Source organism: Rhinoderma darwinii, chromosome 11 (genome assembly GCF_050947455.1).
Source record: "Rhinoderma darwinii isolate aRhiDar2 chromosome 11, aRhiDar2.hap1, whole genome shotgun sequence".
NCBI classification, from domain to species: Eukaryota; Metazoa; Chordata; class Amphibia; order Anura; family Rhinodermatidae; genus Rhinoderma; species Rhinoderma darwinii.
In genome coordinates, this window is record NC_134697.1 from 64,276,690 (window position 1) to 64,304,398 (window position 27,709).

At 38.3% G+C, this 27,709-nt stretch overlaps 1 protein-coding gene across 2 annotated transcripts in view; it reads right to left on the bottom strand.

Moving 5' to 3' along the window:
• Window positions 1–2,778: 2,778 nt before the first annotated feature.
• UNC5B (unc-5 netrin receptor B) overlaps window positions 2,779–27,709 on the bottom strand; it is a 147,552-nt gene continuing 122,621 nt past the window's right edge. Inside the window, exons 5-17 of one of the 2 annotated variants that reach the window (XM_075841686.1) lie at window positions 26,926–27,106; window positions 23,310–23,477; window positions 22,992–23,156; window positions 22,539–22,571; window positions 20,338–20,532; window positions 17,959–18,330; window positions 17,018–17,105; window positions 16,196–16,364; window positions 14,385–14,618; window positions 10,241–10,390; window positions 9,402–9,566; window positions 6,292–6,470; window positions 2,779–5,127 (exon numbers count right to left, since the gene is read on the bottom strand). In XM_075841686.1, the coding sequence (XP_075697801.1) occupies window positions 4,962–5,127; window positions 6,292–6,470; window positions 9,402–9,566; window positions 10,241–10,390; window positions 14,385–14,618; window positions 16,196–16,364; window positions 17,018–17,105; window positions 17,959–18,330; window positions 20,338–20,532; window positions 22,539–22,571; window positions 22,992–23,156; window positions 23,310–23,477; window positions 26,926–27,106 (2,265 nt within the window). In that variant the 3' untranslated portion in view covers window positions 2,779–4,961. The remainder of the gene's footprint in view (window positions 5,128–6,291; window positions 6,471–9,401; window positions 9,567–10,240; window positions 10,391–14,384; window positions 14,619–16,195; window positions 16,365–17,017; window positions 17,106–17,958; window positions 18,331–20,337; window positions 20,533–22,538; window positions 22,572–22,991; window positions 23,157–23,309; window positions 23,478–26,925; window positions 27,107–27,709) is intronic. The other variant, XM_075841687.1, reaches the window with a different exon arrangement.

Genomic DNA, 27,709 nt, shown 5'->3' on the forward strand with positions numbered 1-27,709 from the left:
ATGCACGATCGCAGTAAGAAGGATTTTGAATGGAATGGCAGTTGCGCATGTCTGCTGCCGCTCCATTCAACGTCTATACGGGGCCGACAGAAACAGTCGAGTGCTGCGCTCAGCTGTCTTCATCGGCCCCTCAGACATTGAATACACGCAGACACAAGCACAACTGGGCTCCAATTCAAAATCCTCCGGACTGCGATCGTGCAGAGAAGGAACAAGGGTCTGGACCCTCATTCTAGTGATCGGTAGGGGTCCCAGTGGTGTGGCCCACAGCAATCATATATTTATCATGTGGATAAGTGATAAATGTTATTAGTGGTAAAACCCTTTAATACTGACATATCTTTTCCAGCAATCTCCATTTCCTGATCAGGTAAAATTATAGGGTTGGTGTTCTGTCATTTTGTGCATCCGCATTCTTTGGAAAAAACAACAAAAACAAACCTTTCCATCTCTCTTCCAACAAACTGCAATGTAAGTATATAGCAATGAGATGAATGTGTGTCTGGAGAAAAGTACTATCTTAATCTTCATTTACAGCAACATCATGAATGTGTTGTTGTTTTTTTCAATAATATATAACTAAAATATTTCAAGCCCAATAAAAAGCTTCATAAAGATCTAATAGTTCTGATTTGTTCTGTAAAGTTGATTGATTACAGTTTAGTAAAATTATGCTTCACTAGAACAGGAAAAGTATAAAAATGTAAGAATATTACAGTAATAAAAATCTATTTCAATGTTTTAACCCAAAGACCTTTCATTTTCTGAATTTTTTCCTACTTAGGAAATATTCATGTTTTGTATATACACGTGTATGTGGAGGCATCATGCTCACATTCCTTCTACACACTGATCACTTGTACTATGGCTTACGCCATCAATTATAGCAGCCTGGTCACAAGATAGAATTTATTTTAATAAAACTAATTGAATTATCACCGTTCAACTTTTTAATGCTTGAAATGGATTTCTACCATCAATTAGGTAAACTTTGTAATCACGTTAAAATGGGCGGATACATAATTTTTGATGGTTTTGGGACAAAGGGGTTAAATAGACCATTTCCTATAAGAACGCTATTGAAATCTGGTGCAGTTCAACATGTTTGAGGTCTTAATTAAAACATTTCACAAGCAAAATGGACAGAATTGTAACTTTCCTCCTGTTTTACTCTATAGAGCAATCAGACTCAAACAAGCGTTGAAGTGACCCTCCTGTCTCAGGACAAAATTATAAATGTGCTGGTGTATATGGAGTAATATTACCTGGTGCCCTCCAGTTGCTCCCCTATGTCGTAAATCAACAGTTTTAGGGTCCCCTCTGTGTTGTCTCAAAATGGCCACAGCGCTTCTCAGACTGAGTCTAAGACAGGCCCCCTGTTCACGGATTGGACAGAACTGCTCATGCGAATCCACGGCAGAGGGGCACAGCTGGAGGGCACCAGGTAATATTACTCCATCTACACCATCATACTTAAAATGTTTTCCCGGAACCGGAGGGTCGCTTTAGGTTCCAGCTACAAAGAGATATCTCCCTCTAGAAGTTTTAAAGGCGCTTTGCAGGAGAGGCTTAGAGTATAATATGATTACCTAAGAACCACCAGCTTTTCCGGCGCTATTTTTAAACTTCTGGGAGGAGACGCATCATCCTTACAACTGGAACTACACTTTAAAGAAATATTACCGTTAATGGCACATTGATCTTGAGTTTTCCGAAACGTAATCATTCATTATGATTTACATTTCAACCCATTAAAAAAGGACGTATGTCGCTTGTGTGAACATAGCCTAACTTCCGAATTATACGGTCAACTTTGTCTGGAAATAGAAAAATATCTTCGTGATTAGTTTTGAACTGGAAAAGTAAGGAAAGGTAGATATTTGTAAAAATATGGTAATCTTTGGCACATTTGTATAAAACGAGGTTGTATTTACAGTAAAATTCCTTTCATCCAGCATCTGATCGTCTGACATTTGTTTCCAACACAGAAGACTGAGCAGACATAACCAATTAGGAGACTCCGGTAATAGCTGCATATTTTATATCAGGATTTTTGGTCTTCCTTGAGGCTCTTTAGCCGTACAAGTAAATGTTGTGTACTTTTTATTTTCTGTTATAGTCTAATAATTCAGACTTATATATTAACGCGCATCTGGCGCCATTAATTACGGATTAAAGACATTTCACTGCACTAGTTTCTTCTAACCACAAAAGTGTATAGACAGTCAAGATTTTAGTAACATTAGGAAAAATGTCGTAACCTCACTAGAACATATGATTCTCACAGACCCCAAATTATTCACACTTATTAACATTAGCATCAAGGTATGACTCTTTAGTGCCCTGTGATTGGACGACTACAGTGACATATGCAATCCTCAGGACAACTTACTGTTTTACAACAGTTGAATTGAATATATTGGTTGGTCCTCGGTGGGCCAAGGATGCATATGGCCTCTGTGGTAACCAAAATACAGTTGCTTACCCAAATTCTCCAAAATCCATCCAATCAGTGGTTTGTACTCTTATGTCCCCATTGTGCTGAGCCATGGAGAGAAAAGAACAAATTTTAAGGAGCCCTTTGGTAAGAGAATAAGATACATTACGGTACAGGTTACCACCTTTTTACCACTGATAAATAATTTTTTCAGACAAGCCCCCCCCCCCCACCAAAAACAGTATGTAAAAAGAATAGTACAACGTGAATGAGAAATCCAACTTGAAGTAGAAAAATAACACTTTTAATCCAATTCTCTTTACATTTTGTAGTGGTACATAAATGAGCATTTGCTACTTGAAAAATAGATTTCAAATCCAATAATGACATACGTATGTATTTTTTTAAAACTATAAAATGAAGAACGGTGAGAAATAGACAGAAAAAAAAAGAAAGAAAGTGTGTGTTAAAATCAACAATTAAATAAAAAAAAGCCGACCATTGCCCCATGGAGGTTGTTTCATTAAAGGGGTTGTCCAGAATTGGAAAAGAGGATCTGCTTCCCCCCCCCCCCCCAAAAACACTGCCATTCTTGTCTATGGGCTGTGTCTGGTGCTGTGTTGGTATTGAAGTGAATGGGGCTGAGAAGCAATACCAGACACATCCCAGAGTCAAGAGTGGCGCGGTTTCAGGTAAAACAGCAGATTTTTTTTCTCGAATTCGAAACAAGCCATTTAAATACCCTCAAATACTCTAAAATGTTTACTTATAGGAGAAAACAGATAAATGTTTTGAACTTCTTGGGGCTTATCTACACGAACGTGTTAAACGTCCGTGGGACGGCCGTTGAAACAGCGGCCGTCCCACGGACCTATGTAATTCAATGGGGCCGTTCACACAGCCCATGTTTCAACGGACCGTGTGAAGGGTCCGTGAGAAAATAGGACATGTCCGTTCTTTTCGCGCATCACGCATCCCTCCATAGACTCAACTATGGGAAATGCAAGACATCGCGTCCCGCAGCGTAGAGCACGGATGCACCTCGGACATGAAAAACTGCCGTTTTTCATGTCCGAGATGCGCAGCGCTCGTGTGAATCAGGCCTTACTATCATGGCAGGACTGAGGGTTTGTCATTTAACATGGAGAACAGAAAGAAATAAAGAAGCTTCCATTCACTTCCTGAGCTTGAGCAATGGGAATGGTTGCTTTTGCCGTCTATAATTTGAATTATTACTGTACCTAGATATTTAAATGAAAGTATAGAAATAGATAAAAAGCACATTTCCAGGCTATATATCCAATTCTGTCAGCACTAATGAATGATTTTTTAAATTTAAGAATAAGGAAACCAAACACGGGAACTTGGAAATACTTAAAATGTGATCATCAGGGGCCTGGCCAGCAAATACCACAACCGATAACAAACTAAGTTTTACGCTTTTAATAAAACTGAAAAACGAAGGTAAATTTCTTACTGACTGCCATGCTCACTGCTCTATATCTTTGCTGACATGATTTTATTACCTGCACTTTCACAAAGCTTTTTGTATGTCATAGAGGCATATCAGAAGTTTTGATTGGTGGGGGTCTGGGTGCTGAGACCCTCATTTTCGCTGAATCGCAGGTGCAGAACCGCTCAGCTGAGCTTTGTTTCAGCAGAGTTGGGCATCTCAGCCCCTAGAGACCCTTACGATCAAAACTTCTAATATGTTTCTATGACATATAAAAAGTTTTATGCAATTACTCTTTGAGCATTCATTTTCTCTCCAGTGGCCCCCATTTTTTTCCCTGAGCTGTGTAGGGTTTCGTTTCAGGTATTATGGGACAATAAAAAATAGCAAGAAAGTTGATGCAGAATATTTCCCAATGACATACTGACAGTAGGCCCCAAACGTTTAAATAAGCCATTGAAGTACATTTTGTCTACAGTTAGAATCTTCTACCAGAGAAAAATGTTGAGCCGGCCTCAATCATACCCAGAAATGTCACTCATTAACATATAAAACAAAGACTCATCCAAAGATCTGGATAATAAACTTGCGTTTCCTAAGAAACCTTTTGCCTCAGTAGTAAGGCTGTTCCAAGCTTGGACAGGATAGAAGTAGTTTGATCAGATTGGACATGATCTTTCAAGGAATACATATCATGTTTAAAGATGGAGGAAATGAAAGAGCATAAAACTACAACGTCTTAGATGTTTAGAAAGGTAACATAAAAGATGTCTGCCAGCAGCTGTGATGGTAACGAAGATGCTTTCCTTGTGTCTGGCATGTTGTGGAGTGGCATGTGAAGAAATTTCATTAGACACTTGGATGGCTTGTAAACAGTATGTAAGGATTTCTAAGGCTGGTTGTGATTAGACCATAATAGTATTCATTCTCCCCACTACACGGCTGCGGAGTCTTCCAGCATAAACAAGGAAAGAAAAGTCTCTTGTTTCAGGACCAAGGGCCTCTCTGCTGTTAACCAGTATAACATCTCCTACAAATTCATGGAGGCACGTCAACTATGTCAAGAGCTCATCAGCAGTCACCCTCTGTTGCCATGACGAGCATCATCTCACTCTTGCCCATTTCTTCCAAGGCACTAGCAAGAGTGTTGAGATCCCCATCGTCTTGGTGTAAGGCTTCCCATAAGTCCAAAATAACCCCTGTTGGACTGGCTTTGGTGGCAAAATAGTTTAGATATCTGGAGAAGAAAAACAAAGCGCATAACCATTTTATTGATTTTTTGTGTGTGAAAATTAACAAGCTACTAAAGGTGTCCCCGATCGTTCATTTTAACTTAAAAGAATTGTCCATTTTAGAAAAATTATTTTCAAATACCCTATTAGGGTAAACTGAGAGTTATTAAAGGGGGTTCATCATTCAGAACCTCTGTCAATCAGCAGTCGCAGAGAAAGAGTCTCTTTCATTCTGGATAACCCATCATGTCTGTATGTTAATCAAACAGTCTATTGATTTAAATAGGCTCTGTCACCAGTTTATAGGTGCCCTATCTCCTACCTAAGGTAAAATTAAGATAAAAAGGTTGTTTTTTTTTGTAAAAACGTTTATTTTTGATGGAGTTATGGCTATCTTTCATTTTATGCCAATTTCTTCTAAATGCCCAAGGCGATGTCTAGTCATTCTCCCGACACTCCGGTAAAGTTAATGTGGGAGTAAGTGACAGCACAGCGTGATCTCGCGTGATCTCAGCTGAACATGAATGAAGAGAAGTGTATGACGCCAATTGGTCAGCGTCATACACTTCTCTTTACAACGCCCACTTGGTCTAAAGTAAATAAAACGCCCAGTTGTGCATTCAGAAGAAATTAGCATAAAACGAAAACATTTCATAACTCGGTCAAAAATAAAACTGTTGTTATCTACATTACAGCTCCTATTACCTTAGGTAGGAGATAGGGCACTTAAAAACTGGTGACAGAGCCTCTTTAAATAGGCATCATGCAATGCTTCATTTTCCCTTGTGGTGGCGCTGCAGGAAAATTAAACACTTGCTGACAGTATTTCGCTGCAGATTACAGTTGATCCCTGGAGGTCCCAGCAGCAGGACACCCTGTGGTCCGCTTATTTTCAGGGGTCCCTTCTAATAAAAAAGAGATTTTAAAAACGATAACCCCTTTTAAAGACCATGATTTGCATATTTTAGATATAACAGTAACGGTACAAACTTAAACCAATTTCCAATACATTTTTATATAGTGTGCAAAGATTTAACAAGTTGTACATTCCCCATTATCCTCAACTTCCAAGCTTTTAATTATTGCATACATAAGGCTTCCATAAATGTTGGTCACTTGCTTTTGCCCTTGGGCATACAATTTAAAGCCCTTAGAAATGGCTAGCTTACCGATCCATGCTGAGTTTTTGTGCCAACAGCCTCCAGTCATTTCCTCTAGTGTTTGGAGCATCCAAACTGTTGCAGATTTTTTGTCGAATTGACATTGGGATTTTAAAGGCATAAGGTCCTAGTTGCGTTGTTACATTACTTCCAGGATGTGAAAAAAAAGGATCAAATGATTTGGCATTCTGTTAAAATAGAAATATGGAAATAACAATGATTATGTTTGTGACTTATGATGGACTGCTATTTTTGGCCATGAAAGACTAAACAGATTCTACAGTATACTAAGGGGACCAGAGTTTTGAAGATGGGACCTGCTCTGCGCTGTGCTGCCAACATGATAATAATGTATGGGGGCGAGCAATCGGAGTAACGACGGCTCGTCCCTATCCATAGCTCCGTGTGACTGTAGCAAAGGAGCGTCGATCAACGATGTCTCGTTGATCGGCGCTTGCCGCATCGGCCACTTATAGACCGGTGTAAACGGTCCTTAAAAGGAACAGTGTCACCCAAAAAATTTTTTTAATATCAGTTTTATGTTAGGGTTTTATTAAAAACGTTTGTATTTATTTGTGTGTTTGTGTGTTACTTTTTTCTATTTTTACACTTTTTCTTCCCTATGGGGGCTGCCATTTTTTTTCCATTTCTGTATGTGTCGATTAACGACACATACAGACATGGAATACGGCAGCTCCAGTCCCATAGGGACTGCGAACGGGGCCCGTTCCATCCACTTTGGTGTACGCCGTGTGTGTGGGAACGGCGCATGCGCCGCTCCCACACAGTCCGATTTGAAATGCGCACCGTCCGGCGCCATTTTCCTGTGGACCGGAAGTCGCGGCCGGGCAGTAAGATTACTACTTCCGGTCGCGGCTTCCGGACTTGTGCACATGGAGCAGCGGCAGCAGACGGAGCAGACGGACCGGAGGGAGCGGCGGCGACTGGAGCAGGTAAGTGATTTCTATGTATGTGCGTGTTTCAGTGTGTTTTACTAGTGTATGTAAACCTTCTACACTGTGTGTTAGCTCAAAAAATGGCGACACACAGTGTAGGAGGTTAGACCATTCAAACCCCTCGTTTCTCCCGGCACTAGCCAGGATAAAGGAGGGGGGGATTCTGAGAGCTCACTAGAGCGAGGGATTTTTTCCCAATTTTGCAGCATAAAGCAATGTGGTTGCTTTACCACATGCAATGCTGCAATTTTGGGAATTGCTCCATCTAGTGACCAGTGCTGGGAAATATTATAAATTGAATCCAATTTATAATATTTCCTGACTTGTGGAAAAAATAAAAAAAATTAGAACAATGTTTAATCACCTACACACTAATTGTTTAACTAAAAAAAAAAAAAAAAACACATGTTTTTCTGGCAACACATTCCCTTTAAGACACAACAGGATGAGATAGGATCAAATCCAACTTGTGTGATCCTTATCTCCCTAGGGGAAAAGTCTGCTGGTCAACACGGACATAAGATTGGCAGCAAATTATGCTAAAAAAAATATATCTTTGTAAAGGTAAAGAATAAAGGTAAAGGTAAAAAGAATAAGAAATAAAGTGTCCACTGTGAGACATGACTGTAGGTATATTTGGTATATATTTCCTCATTTTATTTAGGGAAGTTCACTGGTACCGCTGGTTGTAGTAGATTTTGATGTTGTTCTACATGCATTGTCTTGCTAAAGTAATGAAGGGTATAAAGTTCCAATGTTTAATAATACGTTGTGTATTTTATGTAAAGTTATATTATAGTATTTATTCCAATAATGCCGGTCCCTTTGTCTGCAGTGTGCTCGGTTTAATGATAGACATTCCACATTCACAGACTACATAATTGCTAGTCATTCAGAAACTTTACAACACTAATCTAAACCTGAATAATTAATGCTTTCTACAAATCACGATATTCAAAAACACATTAAAAACTTATGGGTGAAATTACCCTAAAGAAACAACAGTTCAACGCGGAGAATACAGTCCAAGTAAATAAGCACACACATAAATGAATAAAAGTACGAGAACACACCAGCTTATTTATGCTTATTGCTATTGGCCTATACAGTCACCACTTCTGTCGGTGACTGGATGATAAACGTTTACTCTACATATGAATATTTCTAATGCCGTTAACATCTGGTGTAAACCGCAGGTCGGCTCATAGTACCACTGTGCATTTGAGTATTGCCGTTAAAGAAAAAAACTGCAAAGCATAAATAGAAACAGTACAATTATTTAGCCTGGACTTTGCAATAGTGAATGGTGCTGAGCTGCAGTACCAGGTGCAGCCACGTACGGACGAACCGCTGTGCTCCAATGAAATCGATGCTGCCCTAGCCCTGTATCTAATTGCCCTGAAGTGGCACCCAGCACACATGCCCTGACAGCTATGCCCCTGACACATCTAGTCTAACGTGTTAAAGTGTACCTTTATTTAAATATGTAATGGGAGTTTCTGTAAGTTTGGTAGGTATCATATGCTGGTGGCACCTTTAGTGGATATTTTTTTAGTGGATAAATCGACCCTCAGGACGAAATTATAAATAGGACAGAGTATATTGAGCAATATTATCTGATGCCCCCTAGTTGTGCCCCTTTGCCATGGATCTGCCGTTTTAGGGTCCCCTCTATATTGTCTCAAAATGGCCACAGCGCTTCTCAGACTGAGTCTAAGACAGTCCCTCCGTTCACGGATTGGACAGAACTGCTCAAGCGAGAAGCTCTGGCCAATACGAGAACAGTGGGAGTGTCTCAGGCTCGCAGTCTAAGAAGCACTGCAGACATTTTGGGACAGTACAGAGGGGACCCTAAAACGGCGGATTCACAGCAGAGGGGCACAACTGGAGGGCATTAGATATTATTACTCCATATACACTATATTTAAAATGTTGTCCCAGGACTGGAGGATCATTTTAATGTGTCCATAGAGTACCGTGGTCGTTTCCAATTTATTATAACTGGACCCGTGCACAATATTCTCTGGGCATTGCACGGTTGACACAGCAACAGTAACGCCCAGCGCGCAGGAGCGTCTCTCCATGTCCGATGTTAGTTAGGGAAGGAGAGTATAACTGGACTGACACTTTCATCAATATTTGACAGCAATACGTTTTTCTTACCTCTTCCAGGTTAGTATGCAACTGGAATATCTGTCCTTCTCCTTCCACTTGCCTTACACAAATTTTGCATGTGAGCTCGATCGAAGCCAAACTGTACCTCTCCAAAGTGAATGTACAATGCAACGACCGTTGACTTCCACTCCAGATGTGATAAAAAGGTATCTCCTGAAGTAAGCAAACCGCATTCCATTTATATTTTAATTTATAGTTACATGGGACAAAACCTCTGCAGCGGTCACTTGAGACAAAAGCTATTTGAGACGACCACCCAAAATTGCAATGGGGGTAGTGTTCTCAAAGAAGATGCCCAGTATGCATTATATTTGGTAGAACTGAAAATCTGCCACAACATTTTATGTCTGGTTATGGGGGTGGTCTTCTCAGAGAGGTTTCACTGTATACAAAAATAGTTTTTCTAAACTAGACAATTCCTTTAAGGGTATGTTCACAATAGTCAGCTTTGCTTCGGAAAACTTTGCAGCAAATCCGACTCCGATTCTGCAGAGAATTCTGGCCGAGAGTCTGCGCCGAACAGTGTTTGATTTGGCGCAGACTTTTGTCTGGATTTGCTGCTGCAAAGAAGAGGGAAAAAAACACTATACTCCGCTCCCCTGATAATGCCATAGTGAAGAGTTCCTGCTCCCCTGACTGGTCTTTTATTAGTTGGCCTCATGGGATGACATCTCAGTTCATGTGACACTGCAGCGGTCGCATGGAACATAACATCATCCCAGGTGGACAGATCAACACAGACCAGCCCTGCGGAACATCCGCTGCAAATCTAACCTGTGTGAACTTACCCTTACACTCAATACTTACACACATATACATCCACTCACCTGGAATTTTGCTAGTAATTTGCTTCTCCACAGTGAGTGAGGAATATCATGAATAGATAAACGCAGGTTGTGGTAACTGTCTTTGAACATCAGTGGCTTTGGTTCCTCTACTAAGTATCCTCCTAAGGTCTTCTCCAGCTCTAGAACTTCCTATATGGAAAGGAAGAGAGAAAATATTACTATAAATTCAACATATATTTTACATTACACCATCAACAGTTAGAAAGGATTGGCACATGAAACCGTAATCGTGGAAAAACACCAAGATGCCTACCCTACCTATATTTATGTTATTTATTATTTTTATCTTATGTACATTTTTCTCGGAATAGAAACAGTAGATACAGGAAGGTGGAGTCTGTTGGATGGAAACAACCAGATATCCTTTGGGTTTACCTAATTTGTCTTGGTTTTCCAGTTGAGAATAAACAACCATAAAACATTTCTTCTCTGAAAGATCGTTTTCTGGGGTCTTGCAGATATCTCCAGGTTTTTAGTTTTTTTTAAAAATTTTAAGTCAATGTTATCCCTATTTCCATACATCTAATTAAATATGTGTAGAATTGTTGTGTTCTTTCCTCTACGTTCCTGTCTTTACAATAAACTAATCCGCACCCTGTATCTGCTATTCATGTTATTTTACTGACAAGAATTTGAAAGTGGTTATGAAATTAGGATTTCGTGCAGAAGACTGGATGGAAGAGACAACAATCCAAATTACCCTTTTCCAGGATTTTTAATCGATGGCCTATCCTTAAGATAGACAATTTATGATCATGGGGTTCATCACCCAGGACCCAACCAATTAATAGGAAGAAGCATACAAATATGGCTGTGTCTAGCATTTCTAAGGATAGGCCATCAATTGAAAACCCCTTTGAACATCATGGTGAATTTCTTGCCCCAATCAGCTCTCTATATGTTTAGCGCTACTCTCTCCGTAATGTGGAAAAAGTGTGACAACATGGTTGCTGGCATATATAATTATTATTACATGGTACACGCAAACAAAAACGTTATGCCTAGACTTTTTGAATTTGCACATCATAAAGGGATTGTCCAACTTAATTGACTGACAATCTATTAATTTGGTGCCCTCTGATTGATTTTGTGACTTCGGAGAAGAGAGTGAAATGTTATTTCTAATTAAGTAATCAAGATAAATGGAAAAACTCCACTTCACATAAAAAAAAATATTACATAATCAGAATAATTAAACATCATTTTCTTAACAAATATTAATTTAAAAGATAATTTGAAAATCATTTTATTCCCCTAAAACAGGAAATACAGAATATCATTAATCATGATCTCAATTAGAAACCCTTAGAAGTAGCTGGCACTGCGGAGCTGTCCTAGAATATTTAAAGAACAGGAGGCTGAAAACGCGAGCGGACTTTTACTTATTTATTCAAGTAATCTCTTCGTTAGTTTGTTTGCTTAAATTATCTGTTGAGATAATTAGGTCATTAGGAATAAATTCACTCACTTGTATGCAAAACTTGAGAAGTAGTAAAAATAATTACTTTTTTGCCCTTTAAACACTAAGGAAGGTAGCGGAGAACATTAATTACCGAAGAGTTACAAGGTTAGACATCTATATGTTGTCTTAATGCGAGTCATTTGAATATTTAAAATCTTAAAATAAGGAAGCGTTTGGTACTTTTAATTAGCGAACTCTTTTTACTACTGAAATAGTATTTGAGCTCAGAGTTTATAAAGGTCTGCTAATGAATGTCCCTGTATCAGCACATTTCTGTGACTGATTTATGCCGTTAATAAGCCATTTTTGAGGTTACCAGAGTTTAATCCAACTGCTATAAAAACATAAATGGTTTACATTATTAACCAGAACTTCCACAGAACTGTCTCCAGCTAATGTCACCTATTCATTTTCTAACTCCTTCCACATTAAACCATTAAGCATTTGTACTATGTTCAGAACTGAAGTTTGTCAATTTTGATTTATCTTCCGATTTTCTATTAACTTCTTGAATTGAAGGTAACAGGACAATAATTTAGAAACCTTATTTTTTATTGTGTAATATTAAAAATGGCTTGTTTTATATAGAAACTGGCACGGCGATCAGCTGATCGTTGTGGATTGAGCCTCTCTAACCCATGGAGATCAGCTGTTATCACCAGGGATCTAGCTATACATTTTCCCTGAAGCAGCCACTGCAGGGGAAAAGTAACACCACATGCTGGCCATTCAAATGAATTGCCGACCATGTTATGCATGGGACATTCTGTTTGGAATTTTGAGGCAGATTTTGATCTGCCTGCACGCCGTTTGCCGCATTTTTCGCTCATGCTCGTTGAGCGTCACGGGCAAAAACACAGCGAAATACGCTTTCTCTGCCTCCCAATGATGTCAATGGGAGGTCAGAGACGTAAAACGCCCGAAGATAGGGCATGTTGCTTCTTTTTCCCGGGAGCATTTTTTTCCGCTCGCGGGAAAAAAACCGCCTCCGCCTCCCATTGAAATCAACTGGAGGCATTTTCCAAAGTTTTTTGGCGCGTTTTCCGAAGTGGTTTCCGCGTCAAGAAACTCCGTGTGAACTGGGCCAAGAGATCTCCGTTCTGGTTCATAGGGCATTAAGTTGCGCAGCAGTATCAAATTATATAATAGCACTTGCCTTATATCTGCACTCAACAATAAGTAATAGAAATCCTAATGAATAAACTGCTGAAGCAATGAAATGCTTGAATACACACATTCCTGACAGTTTACATCTAGGGATTTTCTGTTATCATAAATAGAATATTAGAGGATGCTGAGTTAATAGAGGGGCCCCTTATTTAGGAGATGGTTACAAATAGAGTCTCTCACTCTGGAGGACCCGACACCTCTGTGCATTACATAGACAGTCTATTGATTTCAATGGGCACGGTGTAATGCTTCATGTCTCCTGTGGTTGCGCTGTTAGAGAAATTAACACTTTCTGACTAGGTCCTCCACAGGTTACAGCTGATCAAGGGGAATCTAAGCAGTGGTACACCAAAGATCATGTTATCGTCAAAGGACCGGTTTTTCAAAAAGAGATTGTCCAAAGCAGACATCCCTTTTAAATATAGACTGCCTCTCTAGCACTACCAAATTTTATTTAAGGGAAAATAAACATACAAGACACTTTCGTGTGTCACCGTGGCAAAAATATACCAACAGTTAAATACATGTTAAAAAAAAGGATAAAAAAATATTAGGATTCTGGTTCCACCAAGAAATCAGAAGGGGTAAATTAAAGAGGCTCTGTCACCAGATTATCAAATCCCTATCTCCTATTGAATGTGATCGGCGCTGTAATGTAGAGAACAGCAAAGTTGTTGTTTTTTTAAAAACAATCATTTTTGCCCAAGTTATGAGCTATTTTATATTTATGCAAATGAGCTTTTCAATGGACAACTGGGCGTGTTTTTACTTTTGACCAAGTGGGTGTTGTAAAGAAGTGTATGAGGCTGACCAATCAGTGACCAATCAGCGTCATACACTTCTCATTGTTCCAGCCCAGCTTCTTTCACTGCACAATCTCACTGTGCTGTGGATCATGCTGGGCTGGAACAATGAGAAGTGTATGTCACTGATTGGTCAGCCTCATACACCTTCTTTACAACACCCAGTTGATCAAAAGTAAAAACACGCCCAGTTGGTCTTTAAGAAACGTAATCTAAAATTGCTCATAACTTGGTCAAAAATGATCGTTTTTCAAAATAAAAACAACTGCTATTATCTACATTACAGCGCCGATCACATTATGTAGGAGATAAGGCACTTATAACGTGTTGACAGAGCCTCTTTAAGATTTAGAATAAGGCAGCTAAAACTATCTACAATCAAAGAACGTATTCAGTTATGTCAAAGAATGACATCTGTAGGATTCAAAACATCCGGAAAAATAATTGGGTACAGCGCTGTCTGCAATCTCAGTATGTTAGGATTTTGATATTGCTACTTTATAGTGAAGATGGTTGACTTGACCCGTGTTGAGGCTTCTTCCCTGGTTAAACAGGAACATAGTAAGTTGAACGAATCCTACTTGTGGATAGTATCTTTAAACAATGTGAACTGAGAAATGAAACAGTAAGTGAAGACAAAATTCACCTCATTTGCTATAGGACATGTTAATAAAAACACGCAAGCTACCTTCAATGCATCTGGAGTGTCTTCTAAGCAGTAGACCTTGAGATTGTATTCCAGAGATGTGGAGAGAATTGGTGCAAATATAGCGAGCTGAAGCCTCTTTACTGCAGATCTGGAATAAGATTCTCCTATAAAAGCATAGGTCCCCAACTGGTCAAGTAAAATGTGACAGGACTGGCTCTCGAGCTGGCAATAACATGGCGTGTTGAGTGTCTCTTCATTTAACGTCACAACCTCCTGGAAACAACAATAATAGGTTACTTATGAGCACTTAAAAATATTTATTCTTGAGAAGGAAAACTTTGAAATGGTTCTATAGACACCATCTAAACCAGACATGAAAAAAAAATATATATTTTTCCATTGCTGTTTTTCTCTATTTACCACTAGAGGGAGCTCTATGATACTACAATGCAGAATATAGCATATAGCATCCTGTACCTTTATTTTATGTTACATTGTTATTATTTATAGAATACAAACAAGCTGTTGGTACCTACTCCAGTAGAGCTTACAATCTAGTTTTTCTTGCAGATACACATGCAACTATTTTAATTTCAAATTAAGGAAGTCAAATTACTAAAAGAAATTGTACATAAATGTATAGAACATGCAGATGCAGGTGGTAAAGGGTTACAATTTAGATAAATTCATTTAGCGGTATTATTAAGCATGGGCATTGAGTTCCCAGCCTTAGACATGTAAAGTAAAGGCTGAGACCAAGGACACTCACTGTAGATCAGCAGTGAGTCGAGGCCACATGACAGGTCAGGTCAGCATTATATATTCTAACAGGGCTGAAAAAGTGTGGAACACCTAATGAATATTCATGAGCAGTCATTTGAATTTAGGAAAATTCAGGAGGATCACAATATAATATCCTTAACAGTATAAATGATAGGTGAAATGGCCTGCTTTCAAACTGGTCCTATAATGTGTACTTGAAAGAGGAGCCACACTAGGGATAGGGACTGTTATCAGGGGTTACAATCTGCACAGTGCTATGATGGTACTATAGAAATATGGGACATAGTCACATATGAAAGTATACTTTCATACCATGGAAACAATTCCACAGAAGTATTCATTGAGATACGTAACTTACGTCACTATAACTTTACTCTCCCGCTTAATCTTACACGAAGTGTAAAAGTCTAGCGCACGCTATTTATTACAATAGGACCCATGCATCAGGCTACTCAGGCATCATATAGTTGCCTTTAGCAATGGTACCGCTCATTGTGTAAGATCGTGATGGAAAGCGAAGTTACGGTAACTCTTTATAAGCTTTGTAGACTTTTGAAAGAGTGTTGGTTTTTTTTTTCATAAAAATGTATATCAGTGTATTTGGTGCAACTCTCAATACTTTTTATTAAAAAATATTTTAACTTTTTAAGATACAGCTGCTTTGTATTCTGTATACAGAGCAGCTGTATCTAGTGCTGAAACCTGAATCAGGTCAGATTAGTGGCACTGACGGGTTCAGTGTCAGTGGGTCCTGCACGTCTCATGTGATCGATAATAGCTCTATCCTGCATGTCAGAGACGCGCAGGACCTGCTGACACTGACCTGAGAGATTCAGGTTTCAGCGCTAGATACAGCTGCTCTGTGCACAGGATACAAAGCAACTGTATCTTAAAAAGTAAAAATATTTTTTAATAAAAAGTAATTAAACAGTTGTACCAAACACACTGATAGATATTTTTATTTAAAAAAATATATTTTCAAAAGGTGTACATAGCCTTTAACAAACCAGTTGTAGGAAGTTCAGCACAAGGAAACCTTTCTTGTGACATTATCTACTGATTCCTACCTCCCAGTTTCCTTGGTGAGACTGAGTCTTCAGTTGTAAAATCCAGTCTGATGTGGCTGTATCTGCACAATGAGGGATGGTCAGAATGACAGGTCTACACAAAAGAAGTCCAGTGGGCCCGCAAGTCACTATAGGACTTAAAATAGTTTGTGTCCCTTCCGAAGGTAGACTACAAATAAAGGAGAGTAACCACAGTGATCAGACTTTAATTTTTCTTTCAAATGAAGTACTACAGAATACTATTATGCTGGAAAGAATTGTCGCTAATAGTAGCTTTCCACTATGGTTCATAGACGGATCCTGAGCGGTGGACTCCTCTAGGACATCCACATACCCCAAAAGAACATATAGAAAGGGGTTGTCCAGATGAGACAACCCCTTTAAGCCTTCAATCCATCTAACTGCATTTATTTACACTGAAATATACATAAAATAAATTCCACCTTATAAATGACTATTTTAACAGTCTGCACAGCATTTTGGAATGGTTGCACCATCGCCGTGCCTTACACAAACCAATGGATCAAATCTTTCTAGTTGGTAAGAGATGTCTGTAGTCAATGGGTTTATTGATTTGTCCCACACACCTATCTAGTTCATTAACAATGTGACATAAAATAACTAGACTAGTTCCATTCGCAGGGCTAGGTGACAACTCTAGAGTTGAGAACGCCGTTATCTAAAACTTCTGTGCGCACCAACAGTTGCCCCATGTAGAAACCAATGGATATTTGTGTCAGGCAAATGTAGGATAATATTCCCAATTATTTCTATGGGGAGAAGTGGATTCAGAAGGTTAAAAAAGAAAACAAAATTACTTACACTGTGTTTTCTCTCTTATTAATCATTAAATACATTTCATAGTATTTTCCCTGTGGAATAGCTCCATGTGGTATCAGCAAACTCACTCCTGTTAAACAAGACATGTTGTATTTACACAAAAATATCAATGAGGAACAAGTGGGAGTAAAAATTCCCCCCCCCCCCTAAAATACATCGGGACAGTGCATATTAATGCTAAACTCACCATGTGCCAATCAAGTACTAGACTTATCTGCTACTTATGTAAATCTAGAAAAACTAAGCCAAAAGTACAGCAGGACTAGTATTATATTTATCCATTGCTCTTTGAAAAATAGACAGACTAAAAATACACATCATCATTTTGTAACATTATGGGTTATGAACATGTCACTATTAGGAGCCGTAATTGCACATTTTATTCAACAGGAGTTCTTTCCAGTGGCAATTATGGTTTGGTACAATTTCTACAAATGCCAATGCGCTGACATTTCCACAGCTTCTAATGACATTAATGGCACATACGTAAACAAAAAATAAAGAAGAAAAAAAACTTTCCGGATAAGGCTGAACTTAACTTGACAGGTGCCTGTTAGAATACGAATTTTAAACAGGTGCTCTGCATGATAGGCATATGAAATAATGCCATAGGCTACAATTATTCACAACTCCTGCGACCTGCTCGGTCTTAGCCAAGAGTAAATAGCTTGACTTTAACAAACATTAAAATACATTTATAAGGGAACTTTACAGGATTAGATAAAGTGGGCTGTTTTCTTCCAAGTACAGTGCCACAGGATCTGTGGTATTGGTTCTCAGCCCCATGTACTTTAATGGAGGTGATCTGCAATACCAAACACAATCCATGGACAGGTGTGGCGCTGTTTATGGAAGAAAGCTATAATTATCTAATCCCGTAAAAAGCAATTATGGTTTTAATCTAGCTAAAATTACTAATTTACCTGTGTTAGGAAAAGTCAGTCTACCGCCAAGGCTCCCAAATGTGGCAATCACGCTGTTACTAGAGTCACGTGGCAATGTCAGGAGATGCTGGCTACTTATAGTTTTATTCCTTGCATTAATGATGTTGGTATCTGATGGGAACATCCCTATTGGTTTAGGACCAAGCAAGTCATCGTGTATCCCAGGAGATGACCCCACCGGCGAAGAGTTGAAGACTTTAATCTTTAGGTTTGGAAGTGGATCTAACAATGGAGAGTTGGTCATGGGAATTTTGTCAGCAGAGTCTTGTAAGGCATACATATGACCTCGATATAGACCGGCGGTGGCAGTTAAATCCGGCTGCATGGATGGATGTAATAAATGGGAGTTGTCTGCAATGGAAAATGTTAAAAAGGTAAATTTTCAGTGTTAATATTACACTTGTATTTTCTGTTGTCTAAATAATATAAAATAATAAAAGTATCTCCAATCTTTAGGTTTGCAGTATTTAGATTAGGCATAAAGAGAATGTATAACCTATATTTTTATTTATTAATTAAAACCAGATAGTGAAACATTATTTTTTTTCTAATCTGTTTTTATTTTTTTGATTGTAGATTTTTTTCATTCTATTCTCTGTACCCGATTATGGGGGCAGCCATCTTGCCTGAGCTGCTCTTAAGAATTTAGAGATATGCTTTACAGCAGCCACATGAACCATAGGAACCTGAACTGGAGAGGACCCATTGACTTCTATGGGAGAGTTTTCTAGGCATGTTCTGTGTCCTGTGCAGACGTCATTGTGCAGGAAGGGATAGGAGGGGATCTGTGACCATCACCTGTTATCAATGGTAGATCTAAGTGTTACCTGTCATTGTAATCCTGCCTGTGATAAGGAGATGACTACTGAGAAGTGACCTCTACAGAACAGGAAGTGTCAGTCTATTGTGAGGCTAAGTGGCCAGAGTGAAAACTGCAATTTTTTTTTTTAAATATAGTAAAAATAAAAAAAAAAATAATATATATATATAATCACATAAAATTCTTAAGAAATATATTTAACATAAAAACTTGCTGTAAACCATTGAAAATTTTCTCAACCTTTCAATTTAAAAATACTAGATAAAATGAGACTTTGAATGTGCAGAATAAAATAGGGCTTATTTTGCCTTCATTATCCAATTTATGGCTCTCAAGTTGTACATAATTGTGTACATTAGCCTTTAGTATAAATTAGTATATTGGCCTTTCATTTTTTTTGGGATCTCGTTAACGAAAGGAGCACATCACAAATCTTTTGTTTTAACTCTGACCCCTGACCTAATGGAAAAATACAAGCATGTGGTATCCACCAAGTCTAGACATGGCGCCGAGAGATGTATAATACTATAAGGTACCTGAAGAAAACCACTGAAAACAACAATATGAGTAATTCCATAAGGGCTCATTCAGACAAGCGTAATACTCGTCTGTGTGCTGTGCAATGAAATAACTCGCAGCACACGGACAGATTAATTTCATTGGGGCCATTCAGACATGCGTTGTTTTTCATGCAGAATGTGTCCGTCCGTTGCGTGAAACTCACTGCATGTCCTATATTGGTGCGTTTTTGTGCACCTAGTCGCCCGTTGAAGTCCATGTGTGCGTGAAAACCACGGACAGCACGACATCCGTGTGCGTTCTGTGTTTCACGCATCAGTTACAAAGAAATTCAAAGAAATAAAAAAAAATAAGTGCTTGTACCGACGTGAAAAACACATGCCACACGCCAAGCACACTGATGCCATACGCAATGCACACTGATGGCACACAGACATGAAATGTAGAAAAAATGCTGCGTTTTTTTTACGCGCGCAAATCAGACACACTCGTCTGAATGTAGCCTTATTCCAATGATTGCTGACTTGTGGGGTCTGGTTTCTTGATGTGTTATTTATGTATGTAAACTCTTGTTTAGAATGAACTAATATTATCAACGCTTCGATTTATTTAGGGGGCAAATACATCTCATGCTTACTACTAGATTGGCTATCCATTATTCTGTATTACACTTAAGCTGTGTAATAAAAAATATTATAAAAAATATATATATAATTTTACATTGACTGTGTGCACGCGCGCGCGCATATATATATATATATATATATATATATATATATATATAAATAAATAAAATGTATAATATATGTAAAATATATATAAAATAGCATGTCTCGGAGAGGTTTAGATTGTAATTACACAAACATACAGTCGGTAATTACACTTCCCTGAAAGGAATATTGCAGTGATAAGCTTCATCTGTTTTGTTATTAAGACCATCTGCCAGGACCTCAGAATATGACCGTTAATGAGCATTCACAGTAGTGGATAGGTAATGGGGTCAAGCATATTAGCCATACCGTGCCTAGAAGTCTTGAAGTTCACAGGATGAAAGCCTCCTGTAAGGGCAGCCGAGGAATCTGTGATGTCTGTGTCAAAATCTCGGCAGTTGCGCCTATACACAACTATGCCGACAGCCATGAGGATAACAATGAAGATGAAAATGGCAACGACCAAACCAGCATAGAGAGCAACATCTCCTGTTGAGTCCACCACTATGGAAGACAACAAAACATCTGTAATCAAACCCTTGACCACAACTTATTGGATTTAGAAATGCCTGAAATTGTAAATTTGTTGATATAATGTCCCAGATTGAAAAAAAAAAAAAAAGTTTACAGAAATGTTTTTATACATAAGACAAATGAATCTCACTTACTATAACTGGGTAGTCTACAAAAGTGATTTTGAACATTGAAACTTTTTCCTTCAGACAAATACTGACTTTAGGACCTTAAAACATCAGCATTTTTGTCTAGATATTGGATAAAGATTTTTGAGTTAAAGGGGGTTGTCTCATCATATACATTGGTGACTGACACTTCATTCTAGCAATCACATGCGATCAATTCAGTCAGTCCTCCGCCGATAGACACTGGTGATATATATGTATGTATATATATATATATATATATATATATGCCACCAAGGTCCTATGATGAAACAATAATTAAATAAATAAAAAGCATGCAAAGGTTGACGTCACAGCGTGGAGACCCCACCAATGTCTTATAACATTTCTTCTTCCAGTCTACTTCTGTAGGTTAACCCTATACTTTCACAAACAATAAGCTTATTATTATTCAAACTTGGACAGTTAATGGACATTGCTAGGTGGAGCTTAAAAATTTGTTTAATTTGAAGAAAAGAAACAAATCCTATAATCAACAATACAGTAACCACCAAACCCCAAGTAGTTTTTGAAGTATATCAATCAGTTATCACGTTTGGATGTTTGTTACCAGTCAACTCAACATATGAGAAAAGAAAAATCTTAATACTTATTACATATATGTGTCTTTATTTATCTGTGTATTACACATTTTAATACTTTTTTGTTCCATTATAAACAAAAAACACAAGCTAGACGGTTTCCTAGTTTCATCATGTGTCCTCGACAATATTCTCGGCTTACTGCATTCTCTATGGTCAACATCAAAGCTCCACAAGAGGCCATTGGCTTTTATGCATATGGCCGCCTTCCTTATAGAATATGTTTCAAGGGCAATCTTTGCTTGAGTAGACTTTATCAGTATATAATCTGAAACATGCCTTCATTTTCTTTTGGTAAGAAGCATAGTTGAACATTTCAATCACTTTGTACATCAAAATGGCAGCGATGACAATTGGTTATACAGGTAAATTTAGGCTTTTTTGCAAACATTTATTATACTATATTTTCAAACCATCCTTTCCTAGAGCGCGGCATAATTGTTTTAAATAATTTATTTAAGTTATTTAAATATTTTATGAAACACTTTAATTAATTGTTCCTCCACAGACCCTGTTTATACAGCAATTTCATATAATGTTTGTAATAAACGGTCTACGGCGAGAAAGATGAAGGGTATTTTACATCTTCCTGACAATGCAGTAACTGGTTTCATACCCAAAAGAAAATTATTTGCTGATGTTGCCAGACGCAACATGCAAACATGATTAAAGAGCCAAAGGGTATCGCGAGTTAAATTACATTTGTCCCTTTAAAGTACAACATCTTTAAGGGGAGGTTTACCATTCTAATTATTTATTAGGCAGTTCTGAATTTGAAGCTGAACAGATTGATACATAGTTTTGTTGGCAAAGATTCAGTATAACTTGTAACGTATTGATCAAAATCACTGCTAACTCTGGGCTTAAGAGTCTAATGGGCGGAGTGCGCTGAGCTGTCAATCACTGAGTAAGACTTCCCACTGCACTCACTAACCCATAGGTAAATAGCGAGATGGCTTTTGGTCCCTAGTTCACAAGTCCGGGAAATGAATTTGCTACAGCTAATCATGGTAGTGTTATGGTTGGTTTTACAGAAGACTGCTGGAAGCCGAGTATGTGACTGCTTCATGATGCGCCAGCTATGGAGTCCCAAAGATTAATCCAAAGCATAAAACCCATGACCCCAATGTTGCGGTTTCAATGAAGCCAAAAATTATCAGTCATGCAAAATAAGCACACCAAAACGAATAGGATGAATAAAAATTAAAAGTGATAAAATGAAACTTACAATGGTTTTTTGGCTCACCTAAAACTCTCCTGTCTGTTAGAAACAAAAACCAAAATGAAATTAGTGTTCATGGTAAAAGATGGAGAGATCACAATGGAAGACAATGAGAAAAGAGACAATTAGACTAAAGTAAACCATGATGGAAAGTAAAAACGAAAACTGTAAACACTGGTGGAAACTGGAATGATGCAAAAACCAAGACAATATCCCAATTCTTCTTATACTAGCACACGAGATGGGGTTAAAGATGAGATATTACCTAAATGGACATTAAGTAACAGTATAAAAGCATTATTAACAGTCTGCCTATAATATCCTCATGTACAGAGAATGGGACTGCACTGACTTTTTATAGGATTGAAACTTGACAACTAACAAAATATTGGGGCTTCTACTGAAAGTAGAGTTATCACACGTAATATCCATCAAGATCATTATCCGTGGAACACTTACTCTGCATACACAGGCCGTCTGTGCAGTTTTTGGAGTCTAGCAGCATCCCACTGCAATCTTTACCCCCATTCTTGGGCGTAGGTGCATTACATTCTCTGCTTCGCCAATGAGTGCATTCAGTGCTGCAGGCTGACCACTTGCTCCATTCAGTCCATCCTCCGTCAACTGCAAACCATGTTATAGAAAGATATAAAAATAGAAGAATTAAGTCTACCCATGTGATCAGATTACTATGTAAGCTACACATTTTCTACTTTTGGCTATGCATTGATATGTTACTATTATGCCAAAAAGTTACAAAAAGGACTGCACAACTACCTGGGCACATAGTGGAACACGCCAGTTTCTGGATGGGCAGGCCATCACAAAAAGTACCACCATTTAGAGGGGTTGGATTTGTACACATTCTTGTCCTCTTTTGTATACCCCGGCCACAGGGGTTGTTGCATGGAGACCAATCTGACCAGGATGACCATCCTCCATTCACTAACACAAGACAAATCAGATGACGTTAATAAGCAGCCATTTGTAAATTTATTTTGCAAGAAATAGACGACCACAGGGTAGACTGATGGCTTATGAAACATATCAATGCTGATAACACGCAGAGGGAAAATTAGCAGAGAAAAATAATAGTTAACTTAACTAATGACTTGAAAATATTTGTAACCATCTGGTAAGCCAAGGTCCAGTCTGGAAAGATCTATACCACCCACTGTCGGCTGGGTAAAGTTGGCACACAAAGCCCAATAACAGGTGCTATGGTTATTTAATTATAAGCAGATGTAATTAATTTACTACTCAGAGCTGCAAAGCGGTCTTTAGTTCGGTTTCCACAGACATCTGCTACTTGAATTGCAAGCCTTTTTTGTGTAGAAAACTGAACCATCAGTTAAATTATTATAGTTTCATTAGGTTAAAAGTATGTATATTGTCCCCAATGAACGCTATTCATTTCTGCATTCTCTCATGTATTCTTCTGAAAAATTTAAGCATTAGTGTTGTGGTTTGCACATTTAACCACTAGGAAATATAAGTTTTCCAGTATATGATTTTTGCCATGTGATAACTGATGTAAGTGTCATATGACTCCGGTCATACGAGACGTCTGTGCAATTCACGTTGTGTGTAATTATTCCCCTAACTTAAGGAGATCTCTCATAAAGGAAACCTAAGCCATGTTTTATGTTAGTTTGAATTTATGTTAATCTTCAATCCTTGTCTTTAGTTTGCGGATTAAAAAAAAAAAAATAATAATAATAATAATAAGAAAACCTATCCATATGCATTATAGAGGCATATGGATGTCAGAGGGGAATCCCCCGCTCATGACCCACCTCTGTGAGCCTGAATGGAGAGACACTCTGTAACAACGACACCCGCTCTGGTAGACCCAGCTAATTCACGCATTACATGGACGGCTATTCATTTTAACGACCATCGTGCAATACTACATTTTGGAATGAACAGATTCCCCCATGCAATGAGATGATCACTGCAACAGCTTCTATCCAAAAATCTTCATAAGACAGCCCCTTTAAAGAAAACGTGCTTTCATGTGACAGTATCAAATGTCTGTCATCAGTGCAGAGGCAGACAAAAGATGTCAAATGCATTGGTAGATACATTCCAATGGAACGTATGGTCATGGATGAGTTTCTACAGACAAAGTCGCACTACGAAAGGCATGATACAGCCCTATTCTAAAACTAGCAGTTTTAGTGAGAAATGCTTCTATGAATGGTCATAGGGAGGGTTTCATGTATTTATAACAAACATATGTACAGGGTCTTTATCAGTTAAAAAATAAATTAAAAAAAAACCTGAAGTTTATATATTGTCTAGTAATAAGCCAACAATTTTTTCCCTTCTAGTAAATTCAGCTCAAACACTGCAGAAAGTCATCAGCTGTGGAAATAGTCCCACCATGGCAGGTTGTTTTGGGTAATTGTTATATAAAATGAAACGGACTGCAGTTTTTAAGATTACAGACAAGGTGTATTTTTATGCTAGACATTTACAGATACTTATTGAGACATAAAGCTTGGTTATACTGCACACAAGTAAAATTAATCTGCTAAAAATGTCTTCTTGTCAACATACTTTAAGCATGTTCCTGTGAGTGTCCAACATGCCTACTGTTAATCTGTTCACCATTACACAACCTAAAGCATACCTAACTTTTCAGATGACTTTTCAGAATAAGCATACCTAATTTATATCTGCAGAGGTGAGATATAAGTTACCAGGAAGCTGCAGCAGCATGTCTGTGTCTTCCTACTCTACTCCTGCTCCCCCTCCACTTGTATGGGCAGTGCGTCTGTCTCCCTCTGCTACTTCCTTCTGCTCCCCATCCCCTCTCCATAGACTTCTATTGTCAGGCAGTGAAGAGACACACTTGCACTTCCTGCAGTCCGTCTCCTCTGCTCTGTAACTAGGGATAGACTTTGCTTGACAGCAGGGGGTGGACAGCAGATTGCAGGAAGAGAAACACATAGTAACAGTAACTTCACAAAGAATTTGCAAGGATAAAACAACTACATTTTAACAGATCAATATCAGGTATACTATTAGAACAGTATAAGTTCTTTAAAAAGTTAGTATCCATTTAATAACAATGTCATACTTCTGGTTTTATTGTCTGGTATTAGAATGAACTCATCATCTATGTTACCTGATCTTCCAGACTTCCACCGCACTGGCTACTGTGTATGGTGGTCCACAATTGGACAGATTTCTCACCAACTAAGGCCTCGTTCAGATCTGTGTCGGGTTCTGTTAGACCTTTCAGTCGGAGGAACCCATGAGCGGAAAGACAAATGGAAATCATAGCTTTTGTTTGCATTATTATTGATTTCAATGGTAATGCTTCTGTTGCAATTGGTTTCTGCTTGTTTCCATTCCGTAAGGTTTCCTTTTTTTTTTTTAGCAAAAATAGCGTAGTCGACTACGCTATTGTTTCCGCTAGAAAAACAAACTTTACGGAACGGAGAGAAACGGAAACCATTTGCAACTGGAGCATTACCATTGAAATCAATAATAATGCAAACAAAAGCTATGATTTCCATTTGTCTTTCCGCTCATGGGTTCCTCCGACTGAAAGGTCTAACAGAACCCGACACAGATCTGAACGAGGCCTTAGTTGGTGAGAAATCTGTCCAATTGTGGACCACCATACACAGTAGCCAGTGCGGTGGAATGCAAATGGAAGCTATGATTTCCGTTTATCTTTCCGTTCATAGGTTCCATGTGAACGAGGCCCAAGAGAGATTTGCCCGTGAATGGCCCAATACTATAAATCTAATGTTCCATCCGTTTTCTACATACATCAAGTTTACTATCATCAGAAGGAAAGTCTTTCCTAATATTGCAAAATTAGAAGATGCTATAACAATTGGGGCTATGTGTATGCAAAACATATCTAGAAATTCAGTGTGAGATTAAGTAGAGGGGTGCATGAATAGGGGCCCAACCCACTATCAATTGTAGAAAGTTTTACGCACACCAACAGGGGTAAACATGCAGATAAAAAATTTTATCTGCAAGTTTACCCCTATTGGTGTGCGTAATATTTTCTACAATAGAAATTCAGTATTATACCTTCCCAATATAGTCTTTACTGAAATTTGATCTCATTGGTCCCAAAGTCCCATCTGTACTCCCCCCATCCTGCCCCGCTGTGGTTCGTGAGTGGCGTATAGAGGTTGCAAATTTGAAAGAATGTAAGTTAATGAGAAAATTTTAAAACAATGATTAATAAAGAAGCATAAAATAATAATATATAAAATAATATAATAAAACATTCATTACTAATATCATACTTATTGTGCATGAAATCAATAAAATAACTAATGACATCGTGGTGCCATACTGTTAAACCCAATAGTTTTCTTAAAGTGCTAAATAAAGCTTTGAGAATCTTCCCAATACATACCATAAACTATGACCGTGGCCGTGGTACTCCTGCGCTTGGCAACAATATTCTTAGCAACGCAGGTGTAGTTGGCAGTATCTGAAAGCCGGGCTTGCTTAATTATGAGGTTGTGGTCAATTGTTATGAGGAAATTAGTGTCATGCGTTGGGTCAATAATGTCTTCATTTCTTAACCACTCCACCTGTTAAGTGAGAAGGGAAGGGGTCGGGAGATAAGAGAGAGAGAGACATAAAAAGAACATATAATTAATAAAATGAATAGATTACTGACCTCAGTATCAACAACAATTAAACTTCTTTGAACCAGAATAGCTGGAAGATTATTGCAAAGGCCTGAAAAGGTAACAAGTCACAGCAATCCACCCTTAATCCGCTTCAGAAGCACGTCTTGTTAGGGAAGTTAAACATGCGGATGTTGTGTGCAAAAATACTTAATATAATGCGGTCACAGACGTAGATATGACAGGTATACACTGGCAAGGGGGAGGATACAACAAATATGTTAGACTTTCTTGTCTGAGGAAAGCTGGCCGTACACCAGAGATTTTGGATGGCCAAAAATGCTGATAGACTTGTTGTTGTCGGGCCGGATCTGCATCCTATCAATAGATGTCCAGACCAGTCTACCGGTCAAGGCAGATTTCGATCGACGATTTGTCATTTTAACTTCCAGAACAACCACCTTCATATATCGACTATGGCAGACAAGTTATTCAGAAAACGGCTGTCTGAAATGTATGGCCAGCTTAAGTCATCTTCAAGGTGCCTGACAGGCCTCACCCCCT